General features: G+C 40.8%; 1 protein-coding gene across 6 annotated transcripts in view; it reads right to left on the bottom strand.

Moving 5' to 3' along the window:
• The window catches only part of LOC124143152 (1-phosphatidylinositol 4,5-bisphosphate phosphodiesterase eta-2-like), a 117,129-nt gene that overhangs the window by 55,088 nt on the left and 47,123 nt on the right, over window positions 1-14,918 (bottom strand). The window contains exon 1 of one of the 6 annotated variants that reach the window (XM_046511990.2): window positions 4,306-5,080. The exons of the other annotated variants lie outside the window; for them this stretch is intronic. Coding sequence (XP_046367946.1) covers window positions 4,306-4,354 — 49 coding nt within the window. The 5' untranslated portion in view covers window positions 4,355-5,080. Of the gene's footprint in view, window positions 1-4,305; window positions 5,081-14,918 lie in introns of those variants that run through there. 6 annotated transcript variants of the gene reach the window in all.

The raw sequence follows: 14,918 nt of genomic DNA on the forward strand, positions 1-14,918 counted from the left end.
GATATACCTGTCACGTTTGGTTGACAATGAATTTATCTCACCGACATTCATCCACACAGACCCGGAATATATGTCCGAAGTTTCACTGAGTAAAACACTGTGATTCTGACAGCTCCCTATGACACAAACGAACCGAGTTACTTCCCTTTACTGAATGCATTCGGATAAACATCAGTTCATTTCAGCTCAAAGATACTTATTCAAGATAAGCAAGTTACCTCAGGTGTGTTCTGATCGATTTCTCAGAGCGTTACTTGAGCGGGCTACATGGAAAATACTTGCCCGCTCCTTAACCAATCAGAGGCTAGTATTTTAATGTAAGGTGAGATAAATGGTATTGCACCTTATCATGGAAAGATTCAATGTGTTATTGCACCTCATCATGGAAAGATTCATTGTGTTATTGCACCTTCACATGAAATGATTCAATATGGTAGGGCTTGGATGGGTAACTCGGGTACTCGGGTCGGGTGGGTACTGAGAAGGACCCAGGTACTCACAGGACTACCCACTATACACTATACACTATACACTATACACTATAAGTGATAAATTTTCGTATTTCTTTCTGACTATGCTCACATTCTTTCTGACCTTATACGTTTGAATAAAGATAAAACTTCAGTCAACTTCATGGTATGCATGACCAGATTGTTTTATACGTGCATCTAAATACATGTTGCCAGGGCTATGGTCAAGCTTTTCCCAATCAGACATTTTGTACCCATCTCTTGAGACCTACAGCAGGTACCCGGGTAGGGTTCGGTAATAGGGGGCTGTGTACCCACGTAGTAAATTGGACTCGCCCCAGCCCTACAATATGCCATTGCACCTTATCGTGGAAAGATTCAATATGGTATTGCACCTTATCATGGAAAGATTCAATATGGTATTGCACCTTATCGTGGAAAGATTTAATATGGTTTTGCATCTTATCGTGGAAAGATTCAATATGGTATTGCACCTTATCGTGGAAAGATTCAATATGGTATTGCACCTTATCGTGAAAAGATTCAATATGGTATTCCACCTTATCATGGAAAGATTCAATATGGTATTGCACCTTATCGTGAAAAGATTCAACATGGTATTCCACCTTATCATGGAAAGATTCAATATGGTATTGCACCTTATCATGGAAAGATTCAATATGGTAATGCACCTTATCGTGGAAAGATTCAATATGGTATTGCACCTTATCGTGGAAAGATTTAATATGGTTTTGCATCTTATCGTGGAAAGATTCAATATGGTATTGCACCCTATCGTGGAAAGATTCAATATGGTATTGCACCTTATCGTGGAAAGATTCAATATGGTATTGCACCTTATCCTACTGTACCAGAGCTTATATCACAACAGGATGTGACTGTACAACACAATATTAGCGACATATGCTACATCTACAAACAGCCCAGGTTCTACAAACTACCCCGACCCAATACTCAATCCTATGAGACACATAATGGCATTCCATCGGTTCACTTCCTTTCATTTTCAACCTTGACCCAATTATCTCCCTAGGGCAAAGGTCAGAGATAACAGTGTCGCAATCCACCTTCCTAATCACAAGCCAGTTCCCCTTGTTCCAGGGGATGCTGTATATAGGCCTGACACACACACATTCCACGGTCCATAGTGTACCCCCAGTACATATGCCCACCTAGACTAACATCTAGTCTTTGAAATGAACATATCTTACAGAAAAAAGAGTTCTTAAATTATAGCTAAAAAATATAATAAATAGTGGCCACAAACTTTCTTAATTTCCTGATACTGTAGTAATCTAGACTTGCCAAACATTATAGACTTACATGGGCTGTATTAGATATATTTGTTTCAGGGTCTGTATGATAGACTAATCCCCACCCCACACAACCATCTACAAGATGCTACCACGATACACACACACGCCATGCAGTAGTCAGCCATCATCTCCTCCTTAGGGACTGGGAGAAGTTCTTACCCTTGTCAGCCCTGATTCTTTGTAATGGATTAACTAATGACAACAACACGCAACTGTTTGTGTATGTTTTGTTGTGATCAATGAAGACCAGAACACCATGGGGATTCATGGGAAGAAAATAACTTCCCAGCAACCCTTGCTTGCTGTAAGAGGCGACCATGCTTGCTGTAAGAGGCGACTAAAGGGATCGGTGGTCAGAATCACTCAATATCTGGCAACAAATTGAACCCATTGTTTATGATTTTAATAAATACTCCCACGTGTCAATTTTCTAAGCACCCGGAGATGCTTATTGAGGCAAAAACGGTAACTTAGTCCCTTCTGACAACAACCATGGGATGCTGGTGACCTAGAATCTCCACTGTGGAATATGTTTACAGGTATATAGTTTCTAACTTGGGATCCTACAATCTTCATGGCTGTCAAACATGTAATTAATCAGTTTGTGACAGAATTTAAACAACAATTCTAAAATGTTAATTTTATACAAGATGACATTTTAGAAAAAAATTAACATATAAAAAAAAACTACCGGTATTACAACCTGAAGAGTCATTAAAAGCTAAGATTCCCAAACGCTGGCCTACAAGCCTTATCTACATTATTCCTGTCAAACACGGCTATCATAGCTGATAGGTCAAACAGATAATCTTCTCTTTTAATCGTTTGAATAAAAATTTAATGAAACAACTCTCTGGCAAAGCATTCTGTGCAGCGAGCTGAAAACCTGCCCGATGTTGGCATGAAGACTAATACAAATACTCCTGACTTTAACATGTCTGTTGTGGGTGCAGTTGTATATAGAGGTTTATTTCAGAAATCAACGACTGGTGGGTGTTGCGTATCTTACAATAAAACACTGCAGGGAGAATAAACCATGAGGGGTACACCCCGAGTGGTTTATTCTCCCTGCAGTGTTTTATTGTGCAATAAACAACGACCATGAGTCATTTATCTCTTTTATTAGATATCAACATTAGGAACAGCCTCTTTAAGGATGTTCATAAAATGTACAAACTTTAAAAATATTTACCCAAATTTTAATAATGAGGTCTCTTTGAATAAAATCTGACCTCAGAAATGCCAGACAAGTCATTTTAAGGAACAGGTGGGTTAAGTTTGGTATTTCCCACATATTCTCACAATCCTCACATTGATCATCTGTACCATTTCTCCTCATACCGACTGTCATATCTCTCCCACTTTTGGATGCAATTGTTTGGCCACTGCATTTATCTGTGTAGCCCAGCTACATCTATGGGTAACCACTTACTGGACACTTCCCTCTCAAAAATACCGTCTTTCGATAATGACGCCATCAAGTTGCGAGCACATATTTGAATCCCAGGAAATGACATGATGATAGAACAATGTTTTATCGTGAAATAAACCAGGCTTCGTTCTTCATTGTTCCTTGCGATTAACCTTAAAGGACTGACATATGTCCCAGAAATGAAGTTGTATCAATTAAATATACATATCTACAAAATAAAACACAAATGGAATCCAGAACACAGCGCTTTCTAGAATTGCCAAATCATTCTAGACTGAATTTGTATTCAATTTGAATTTATTGTCTTGGGTCTTTGAAGAAAATATTTCTATTGTGTTACATACACCAGTGCAGTAGAGTGGTACACATTGTGGTCCAAGTTGAAATCTATATTCCTATACGAGGCTATTGGTTGTCAATAGTATTGAATGGCTCTCGAACACACTGACCACACCGTAATGGTCGCCACACCTGTGCGGGTCTTTCATTGTCTTTGATCGTCTTTGATCGTCTTTCATCAACTTTCATCAACTTTCATCACATGATCATACATGTACAAATTAATGCAGGGTAATTTTCATGGAACATCTTGTTTAAACGATTAAGTCTCAAATATTCTTAAAACATGTACTGTCTAAAAGTACTGTCATCAAAATGACACATCGTTTGACATATGTTCAAAATATCTGATTAACTTTTCCATATTTTATGAAGTTCATATTTTAGTAAAGACTCAAAGCAAGTACTAAACATAACCAGACCATGTCAGATTAAATTGTTTGCAGAATGGAGCCTTGTGAATAGTAGTTTTCATAAACTGTTAGAAAAACAATTATACACAGTCGACAAAACTTCAATAAAAAGGGCCTGATCAGTTTCATATAAACTCAATGGAACAAAAACTTACACTCTGCATTTTCTTCATCAGTTTCATATAAACTCAATGGAACAAAAACTTACACTCTGCATTTTCTTCATCAGTTTCATATAAACTCAATGGAACAAAAACTTACACTCTGCATTTTCTTCATCAGTTTCATATAAACTCAATGGAACAAAAACTTACACTCTGCATTTTCTTCATCAGTTCCTTTATCCTCCTCCGAAGCCGACATAATAAATGGATAAACGGATAAACGGATAAACGGATATCTCCTAAACAGTTTCACATATAAGCATCAAGTGGACCCAGAGACTCTGCACTAAGTACCATAATCCACACATGAAAAACTTGTCCTCTCATTTCACAGCTGCTCTTTCTTTGGACACATTCCTTGAATGAACCACCACCCCTCCTCATTGCTCCATACATTGTACACTAACAATTCCCTTCATATTGATGTCCACCTGCGTTGACACAGCTAGCTGTTCAGAGAAGAATTCCCTTCTCGTAGTATCGATCAGGCCTGTTTCAATGGCTCGCTTGAGTGAAAACCTGCACGAAGCGTGGTAAGATATGATACACTTGCAAGTGGATACCTTGGGACAGTTCTGGCACATCCAACATGGCTGCAAGCCGTTAATTGAGTCAAAGTCACGTAGTGGACATGCAAAACTTTGTCTCCAAATATTTGCTTAGTCAATTGAGAGAGAAACAATTTAGAAAATATTATCAGTGTCTGGTCGTTAAGTCCAAAGCTCTCCTCTCAAATCATGGTGGACACATTGCAATCAGCTTTTAATGGTCTTTATAAGCTGTGGTATGTCATAGGTGACGGAAACACATCAGACGAAGCATATCCCAAAATGTCAACTTACATACACTGGTGAAAACAGCACTGATTGATGGCATATTTCATTCCAGTTTCACAAACATCTGCTTTTCCTTCTGAAGACTAAAGACGACACTGCAGAGGGAATGTCATGACTTCAGCGAAACAGGTATAGAGAGTACATTACTTATTTATATAACCTGTTTAGAAAAGCCTCTGAATAATTCATTCATTTTTCCGGGGTAGGTATCTGTTTTACCAAATTATAAATTATTAATTATTAATTCAGGTCCGAACTTACAAAATATAATAATTCTTTGTTTATATGAAAATATGCTTTGGGAAACTTTTCTTCTTCTTTTTTTTATTTTTATTTCAAGAGGATCTTAAATGGGTTATATGATAAAACATTCATTTTGTCTCTTGTTCTTGATGACTGACTCAGCAGATCTGTGAACAGGAGAACTATGTTTGTCTACTATGTCTTCAGGACATGCATGTTTATGTCATTGTTTAAACCTTTAACCTGCTGATTTTTAACACTTCCTACCCCTGCCTGCTTGAAGAATGTTAAATTAAGGCGCTGTAAAGAGGGTGGATGTAAAGATGGTGGGTGTAGAGAGGGTGGGTGTAGAGAGGGTGGATGTAAAGAGGGTGGTGTAAAGAGGGTGGGTGTAGAGAGGGTGGATGTAAAGAGGGTGGTGTAAAGAGGGTGGGTGTAAAGAGGGTGGATGTAAAGAGGGTGGTGTAAAGAGGGTGGGTGTAAAGAGGGTGGATGTAAAGAGGGTGGTGTAAAGAGGGTGGGTGTAAAGAGGGTGGATGTAAAGAGGGTGGTGTAAAGAGAGTGGGTGTAAAGAGGGTGGATGTAAAGAGGGTGGTGTAAAGAGGGTGGGTGTAAAGAGGGTGGATGTAAAGAGGGTGGTGTAAAGAGGGTGGGTGTAAAGAGGGTGGATGTAAAGAGGGTGGTGTAAAGAGGGTGGGTGTAAAGAGGGTGGATGTAAAGATGGTGGGTGTAGAGAGGGTGGATGTAAAGAGGGTGGTGTAAAGAGGGTGTGTTTAAAGAAGGTGGGTGTAAAGAGGGTGGGTGGGTGTAAAGAGGGCAGGTGGGCGTAAAGAGGGTGGGTGGGTATAAAGAGGGCAGGTGGGTGTAAAGAGGGTGGTGTAAAGAGGGTGGGTGTAAAGAGGGTGGTGTAAAGAGGGTGGGTGTAAAGAGGGTGGATGTAAAGAGGGTGGTGTAAAGAGGGTGGGTGTAAAGAGGGTGGATGTAAAGAGGGTGGTGTAAAGAGGGTGGGTGGGTGTAAAGAGGGTGGGTGGGTGTAAAGAGGGCAGGTGGGTGTAAAGAGGGTGGGTGGGTATAAAGAGGGCAGGTGGGTGTAAAGAGGGTGGGTGGGTATAAAGAGGGCAGGTGGGTGTAAAGAGGGCAGGTGGGTGTAAAGGGGGTGGATGTAAAGAGGGTGGGTGGGTGTAAAGAGGGCAGGTGGGTGTAAAGGGGGTGGGTGTAAAGAGGGTGGTGTAAAGAGGGTGGGTGGGTGTAAAGAGGGTGGGTGGGTGTAAAGAGGGCAGGTGGCTGTAAAGAGGGTGGGTGGGTATAAAGAGGGTGGGTGGGTATAAAGAGGGCAGGTGGGTGTAAAGAGGGCAGGTGGGTGTAAAGAGGGCAGGTGGGTATAAAGAGGGCAGGTGGGTGTAAAGAGGGTGGTGTAAAGAGGGTGGTGTAAAGAGGGCAGGTGGGTGTAAAGAGGGTGGGTGGGTATAAAGAGGGCAGGTGGGTGTAAAGAGGGTGGGTGGGTATAAAGAGGGCAGGTGGGTGTAAAGAGGGTGGTGTAAAGAGGGTGGGTGGGTGTAAAAAGGGCGGGTGGGTGTAAAGGGGATGGGTATAAAGAGGGCAGGTGGGTGTAAAGAGGGTGGGTGTAAAGAGGGCAGGTGGGTGTAAAGAGGGCAGGTGGGTGTAAAGAGGGTGGGTGTAAAGGGGGTGGGTGTAAAGAGGGTGGGTGTAAAGAGGGCAGGTGGGTGTAAAGAGGGCAGGTGGGTGTAAAGGGGGTGGGTGTAAAGAGGGCAGGTGGGTGTAAAGAGGGTGGGTGTAAAGGGGGCAGGTGGGTGTAAAGGGGGCAGGTGGGTGTAAAGGGGGTGGGTGTAAAGAGGGTGGGTGTAAAGAGGGTGGGTGTAAAGAGGGCAGGTGGGTGTAAAGGGGGTGGGTGTAAAGAGGGTGGGTGTAAAGAGGGCAGGTGGGTGTAAAGGGGGTGGGTGTAAAGAGGGTGGGTGTAAAGAGGGTGGGTGTAAAGAGGGCAGGTGGGTGTAAAGGGGGTGGGTGTAAAGAGGGCAGGTGGGTGTAAAGAGGGTGGGTGTAAAGAGGGTGGGTGTAAAGAGGGCAGGTGGGTGTAAAGGGGGTGGGTGTAAAGAGGGCAGGTTGGTGTAAAGAGGGTGGGTGTAAAGAGGGCAGGTGGGTGTAAAGAGGGTGGGTGTAAAGAGGGTGGGTGTAAAGAGGGCAGGTGGGTGTAAAGAGGGTGGGTGTAAAGAGGGCAGGTGGGTGTAAAGGGGGTGGGTTTAAAGAGGATGGGTGTAAAGAGGGTGGGTGTAAAGAGGGCAGGTGGGTGTAAAGAGGGTGGGTGTAAAGAGGGCAGGTGGGTGTAAAGAGGGTGGGTGTAAAGAGGGCAGGTGGGTGTAAAGAGGGTGGGTGTAAAGAGGGCAGGTGGGTGTAAAGAGGGTGGGTGTAAAGAGGGCAGGTGGGTGTAAAGGGGATGGATGTAAAGAGGGTGGGTGGGTGTAAAGAGGGCAGGTGGGTGTAAAGGGGGTGGGTGTAAAGAGGGCAGGTGGGTGTTAAGAAGGTGGGTGTAAAGAGGGCAGGTGGGTGTAAAGAGGGTGGGTGTAAAGAGGGCATGTGGGTGTAAAGAGGGTGGGTGTAAAGAGGGCAGGTGGGTGTAAAGAGGGTGGGTGTAAAGAGGGTGGGTGTAAAGAGGGCAGGTGGGTGTAAAGAGGGCAGGTGGGTGTAAAGAGGGCAGGTGGGTGTAAAGGGGGTGGATGTAAAGAGGGTGGGTGGGTGTAAAGAGGGCAGGTGGGTGTAAAGGGGGTGGGTGTGAAGATGATGGGTGTAAACAGGGTGGATGTAAACAGGGTGGTGGCCTCTTAAGACAAGCATGATGTCGGCATATAAGTGCAATAATCTTGAACAAAATGTTAAACCCCATTTCACTTAATCACCTTGTAAAGAATTTGACTTAATTGACAATAGCACATCCTTTAGTGAAGTTCTTCTAATTAATTCAGCAGTCACACACAGTTACTTTTATTCGGCCAATGTTAGGTTGAGTTAGTGAGTATGGTTTTACGCCGCTTTTAGCAATATTCCAGCAATATCACAGCGGGGGACACCAGAAATGGGCTTCACATATCATACCCATGTGGGGAATCAAAACCCGGGTCTTCAGCATGACGAGCAAACACTTTAACCACTAGGCTACCCAACCTCCCCAGAAAATGTTAGGTTGAAGAGGAATTTGCACCAGAAGCATAACTTGCAAAGTCGGATTTCTGAACTACTTCCAATTGCAAGTCTCTTATAACTTTGCACACATTAATTCCATAACAGAGTAAACATTTCATATTCTGCTCCCAAATAAGGAAGAACTACACACAAAACAATCCATACAGGGATCAAGGGTAGACTTGCAAACGGTTCTAAGGCAATAGTTATTAGTTTAAATCATAATTTCTGGATTATGTAAATAATAAGAACAAGTTGTCCCTATAAGAGACAGGAACCTAATTCTAGACTTGCCTATTAGCAGGATAGAATTACTACACATCCATGGACTTTTATTTCAATACAGCCTTGGAGCAAAGCTTGGTAAAGGTCTTTTATTGCTGTAAAAACAAAATCTCTGCCACAATCAAAATAATTCAAATACAGATGAACATTCAAAAATGTAGAAAACAAGCAATAAAATGAATACATCATAAAATGCAAGAATCTAAACACTTTCACAAAACATTTCCCAAGCCTGTGACAAGTGACATTTCTTTATTGTTGTGTTCACAACATTATCTCAATGACCTTCTCTTTCTGCAAGGCACTGTATGTAACTTAATATCCTTGGCAAAAATCAATTGTGCATAGTGAAATATTTATCTGTGTTATTGATCACAATGCATCCGACTCCAGCACATTTGTAGAATATGACACTCATGAAAAGTCGGTGACATTTTGTCCAATTGTCTCAGCATCAATCACATTCTGATTGAAAAGAAGTTCACTCAGCAATTTACCAGAAGGATGTTAAAATTTACAACCACTGTTTGATATTCATTGAGGCCTTGACACAATGAAACACAAACACTGTCAACAAACTATCCTTAAAGGGGGTCTTGGCCTGGACTCAATGACAGTGCTGGCTAATTTAACTGAGGTTGTTACAAACACCGTCAACAAAATGACCTTAAAGGGGGTCTTGGCCCAGACTCAATGACAGGACTACCTAATTCAATTGAGGTTGTCAAAAATCTACTTTCTCTGACTTAAATGTTATTTTTGTTTGTGACCATGTTTTTTTTCATTATGTTTGTTTGTTTATTTTGTTTAATAATGCACTCAACAATATTCCTGTATACTGTGTCTGAGTGGGTATCTATGTTGATACTGATTTCATGTTATCTTTGCAGGCTGTGCATGTATGTTGGCATATATTTTTTTTATTTTTTTGTTTAATACTGCACTCAGCAGTATTCAATCTATATGACAGCAGTCTGTAAATAATCGACTCTGGACCACACAAACCAGTGATTGACATCATGAGCATTAATATACGCAACTGGGATACGATGACATACATCAACCTAGTCAGTGAGCCTCTGCACAGCGAATCGCAGCGCCTTAGACGACTGGGCCATGACGTTCATTCAGTTTGGCCCTCTCACTCTACAAAACCTTTAACAGCAATGAACTCACACAAAGTAAAAGGCAATTCTAAAATAACATACGTGTTAAATGGCTGTAACACATGCTATTTTAGTTCAGGTAGTAATTAGTAAAGTATCAGTTGCATTAAAATCAAATATTTCATTGTTTGTTCACAATATATCTGAGTCTGTAGCTTCGTTTAACACCTCATTGAAAGACAGAAGGAAAGTAGCTAAAGCAGGCCGCACTGCCAATCATGGCCCCGCTGCACAGTCCGACACACCGGCACAACATTTATAATGCAAGTGCTACACATGTGCTAAAAGCTTCTAACGCTTGAAGCTCATAATATCAATTATTTATAATATGATCCTAAATTCATGATTAATGTTCAGAAGCTACTGTGTTTCATAAAATTCTCCTCCCGAAACAAACCACTTACAGACTGCATGCACTTATAACTCATACATTGTACATACCCTCATTATTTGTATCTCTCCGGAGTATAAAATTTATATCTGTATAGATCATGCTTCACTTTAAAATAACAAGCAAATCCTTTTCATGTTCACAGTATTGTGAGAATGGCTAAATTTGATAACAATTCCCATTTATATCACGCCCCTTTACAAGAAGAATAGAATGAGCGATGGGGTCGCAGTGTGCCTGGAGAAAACGGTCATATCTCTTCCAGGAACCAGATGCTGGCAGAGTTTCAAGTCTATCACAGTAGCAATAAAACACACAACAACAAATCAAGCAATTTTTATGATTACATTTACATAATCAATAGGAAGTAAGTTTTTGTGTCAGATATATTGAAACATTCAAGAATGTCTGAAGTGTGTAGGATGTATTTTTATAATCATTTTAAAATGTGAAAACACTGGCAAGATCGTGTCTAGTGTGTTTAATATATAAACATTTAACAAGATTGTGTCTAGTGTGTTTAATATATAACCATTTAACAAGATGGTGTCTAGTGTGTTTAATATATAACCATGTAACAAGATGGTGTCTAGTGTGTTTAATATATAACCATTTAACAAGATTGTGTCTCATAAGTGGGATATATGATCCTTAAGAGAACAAGACTTGAATTAAGTTCACAAGTATGGTTTTACGCCGCTTTCAGCACTATTCCAGCAATATCACGGCGGGGGACACCAAAAATGGGCTTCACAAATTCACCACTAGGCTACCCCACCGCCCGTCAAGATGCAGGAACATCTTAATATAGCACAGTGAAGATGAGTGAGTGAGTATGGTTTGTCGCCGCTTTTAGCAATATTCCAGCAATATCACGGCGGGGGACACCAGAAATGGGCTTCACACATTGTACCCATGTCGGGGAATCGAACCCGGGTCTTCGGCGTGATGAGCGAACGGTTTAACCACTCGGCTACCCAACCGCCCCTCACAGTGAAGATGAAGGAGTTGAAGATGAAGATGTATCATGAGTGAGTGAGTGAGTGAGTGAGTGAGTGAGTGAGTGAGTGAGTGAGTGAGTAGGGTTTGATTTCACACCTATCAATATTTCAACAGGGGGCCCTAGAAATTGGCTTCACATACGGCACCTGTACAGGGAATCAAACCCGGGTCTTCAGTGTGTTACAAGCGAATGCTTTAACCATGAGGCTATTCCACTGCCCGATTCTACAATGACTGGATGAAGCAGACATGTAAACTGATGACTGAAGTTGTGTAGGGCAGCTCAGAAGAAGTTTCTATTGTGGAAGAAAGTCACTTAAGGCTACTAAAACATGGTAAGTCTATATAAATTTAATTAAATATTTTTTAATAGCTGATAAAGCACTTCCTTAATATGATTTCCTTTGCCTCTGAGAATCTAATTACATTTACCTGTTAACGTGTGAAACAAAAACTGCCAAAAATGTTGTTTCAAATTTTTTGTTCAGCAAAAACCTCCACAGTATGAGAGACAGGAAGCTGCGTTCTCATGAAGAATGCGTTCCTTTATCACTACCATGTTAACCTGCAAGAATGCGACTTGTCCCTTGAGAACACAATCCATTAAAGAAAATAGAATTTTATAAATAAACTACATCTCACATCTCATTAGAAAAGAAAATTGGATGAAATGTTAATAACAAGTGACTTTAACTGACTGTGCTTGTAACATCACAGGGAATATGTGTCCATTGAGTGCACAGTCACTCTCCAGGGAGCTACAGGGAGTCAGTATCTTAAGGTCCTACTACACCAAATCAGTCGTTCAACAAGCAGTTTTCGTAGAGAGCCTTCAGTGCAGATTGAATCATCTGGAAGCTGTGGTTGGATGATTTTGGGTAAGATTTTCATGTTTTTGAAATGAACATCCATCCAGTAAATAAAACTGACCATGTTTTTCTATATTTAGTGCTGTCTTTTTCAACATGATGACTTATGCTGAATGTGACCACAGATATTTGTGACATTTGTGACATATTTAGCTTCCTGTACTCAGAAAAAGAGCAAGCTAAGCTAGTCATTTTTTTTTCTTATTGCTGCTCTAAGACCAAACTGCGCACACACATACAGGTAATGGCCGTTGAATGTTTAGTTATTTCAAAACAATGTCTATAACGTTACAACAGAGGTTGCGTGTAACCTTGAAGACATCGTAAAGGGAGATAACCCTTCTGGCAGTACACTAGTCTCTCATCCAGACCCGCAAACAAATATATCCAATACAGCCCATGCAAATCTATAATGTTTGGCAAGTCTAGATTACTGCAGTATCTGAAAATGAAAAAAGTCTCTGGGCTCCTTTTTATGGACTCACTGGGCTTACTGTTTTTTCTGTAAAATATGTTCATTTCAAAGACTAGATGTTAATCCAGCAATACACTTAAAGTAACACTTTTTGATGGTTTATATTATTTGGCATCCATTGTGAGAGTCGCTGTTTTGTTTGTTTGTTGTTTAACACTGCACTCAGCAATATTCCAGCTGTCTGTAAAAAATCAAGTCTGGACCACACAATCCAGTGATTGACATCGTGAGCATCGATCAATTGGGATACGATGACATGCATCAACCAAGTCAGCAAACTGGACAACCTAATCCCCTTAGTCGCCTCTTACAACAATCATGAGTTGCTGAAGAACAATTCTAACCCCGATCTTCTCGGGGAAAGAGTCACTGTGTTTAGAAGAGGAAAGAATATTCCAAATTGTTTCCAGTAATCAAAACTATCCACTTCTAGAAACAAAAGGTTCATTCTCTTTACTAAATGTTTGTAATGGATGTGACTATGCCATATGTTTGACAAGTTTTTTAATTTAAAAAAGGGTAGCTTTTTGGGGGGTAGGTTATTTTCAAATTCATCAGACTTCAAAAACATAACAATGAGTCCTGCTTTTCCCGACATGACTTTGAGGTATGTGATCCACCATATGCCTCATAATACACAGATAAATCGTCCACATAATCAATTAATGGGATTGTAATTGACAATAGTCTTACCAGAGTTCACATGATAACAAGCCATCCAGCTCAGGACATGAATTGATCTGCGGTGGATATAATTTGATTTCAGTTTACAAAATGTTCAACCGACCCAGTTAATCGATGCAAAGAGTTATTAGCATCATAATGCAATGAAGAGAGACTATCCACTGGTCAGTATCTGCTCTAGCTGATAATATCATTGGAAGAGTAATGTTATACCCTTGATTGGTGTTTAACGCTGTTACTTCTCAAGAAAGATTAAAATACTATTGCTACTTATTTCCCTAGCATCTGTTTCCATTAGGTTATTTCCATTGCCAACTTCATGAGCAGCTACCCTGCTGCAGGCGTGGTACGTAGCCCACTGAGTGACAGGGTATTTCTATGTGACGATAGTATTGTGATGGCTTGGTAGATCAGTGATACATAGAGATCATGAGCCAAGTGAGTTTCCGTATCAGTAATATCATATATTAGGAATACAATTGGATCATGCAAGCCTTTTAGAAACAGTATATGAATACAATTTTGGAATGAAAGGCCCCATTTTTCACATACAGTGAGGAGCAAGGGTTGTCTAAGACACCACAAGTCACTGCGCAGAGTTGTGTCCCTTGTACATGTCAGAAACCTATGATTGTGGTATGTTTCTAAGTTTGTCAGCACCAGAACCGTGCTTGTGGGTTTCACCAAAGTTGTAAACATCTGACACCTGCATCACTTCAGGCTTTCCTCCCTCATTAAGCTGACATGCTGTGATATAACTTGAATACTGTTCAAAGTGGTGTTAAACCCAACTCGCTCACTCATATATAGTGGCAAATGATTTTCAGCCATGTTTGTCAACAGAATCGGCCACAAATTTAAAACCCCTATTTATTGGGGACATTAGTCAACAATTTGTAGCAAGCTATCACTGTCATCAATGTATAGACCTTGAAAGTAGTTCCTGCTAGGTGATCTCATTTGCATATTCATCAGATCGTGGTTCAAAGTTTATGGAATAGGTTTATCACATCCATAGACCAAGTCATTATGTGATTAATATACTACTTACAAACTACTGCAGTCTTAATCTCACTGAGGATATAGATTTGCACATGGTCAATTATTTTGTTTGTTAGTTGTTTACCGCAGCACTTAGCAATATTTCAGCTATATGACGGCAGTCTGTAAAATAATTGAGTCTGGACCAGGCAATCTAGTGATTGATATCATGAGCTTGGATCCACACAATTGGGATCGATGACATGTATCAACCAAGTCAGCGAGCCTGACCACCCGACCCCGATAGTCGCCTTTTACGGCAAGTATGGGTTGCTGAAGACCTTTTCTACCCTGAAATCTTCACAGGTCTGGTCAATAAGTACGAAGCCTTAAACCAAGAGAGAACAAAAATTTAATGTTAATTCTCCCCAGAGCACATTACTACTCACACTTGACTCCCTCAAGGAATTCCTCCAGCCGGATCCTGGGAACATGACTCAAATCTGGCATACCGGAATCCCCATAAACTATGTACCTATTTCCGTTGGCAACCGTCTCACTCCAGTCTAACCGGTCCTCACTCACACGCACCCCCGACTGGGAGTAACGGGCATGTCCTCGCAGTCTCTGCAGCAT

Source organism: Haliotis rufescens, unplaced genomic scaffold (assembly GCF_023055435.1).
Source record: "Haliotis rufescens isolate VD_foot unplaced genomic scaffold, xgHalRufe1.0.p SCAF_6, whole genome shotgun sequence".
Lineage (NCBI taxonomy): Eukaryota > Metazoa > Mollusca > Gastropoda > Lepetellida > Haliotidae > Haliotis > Haliotis rufescens.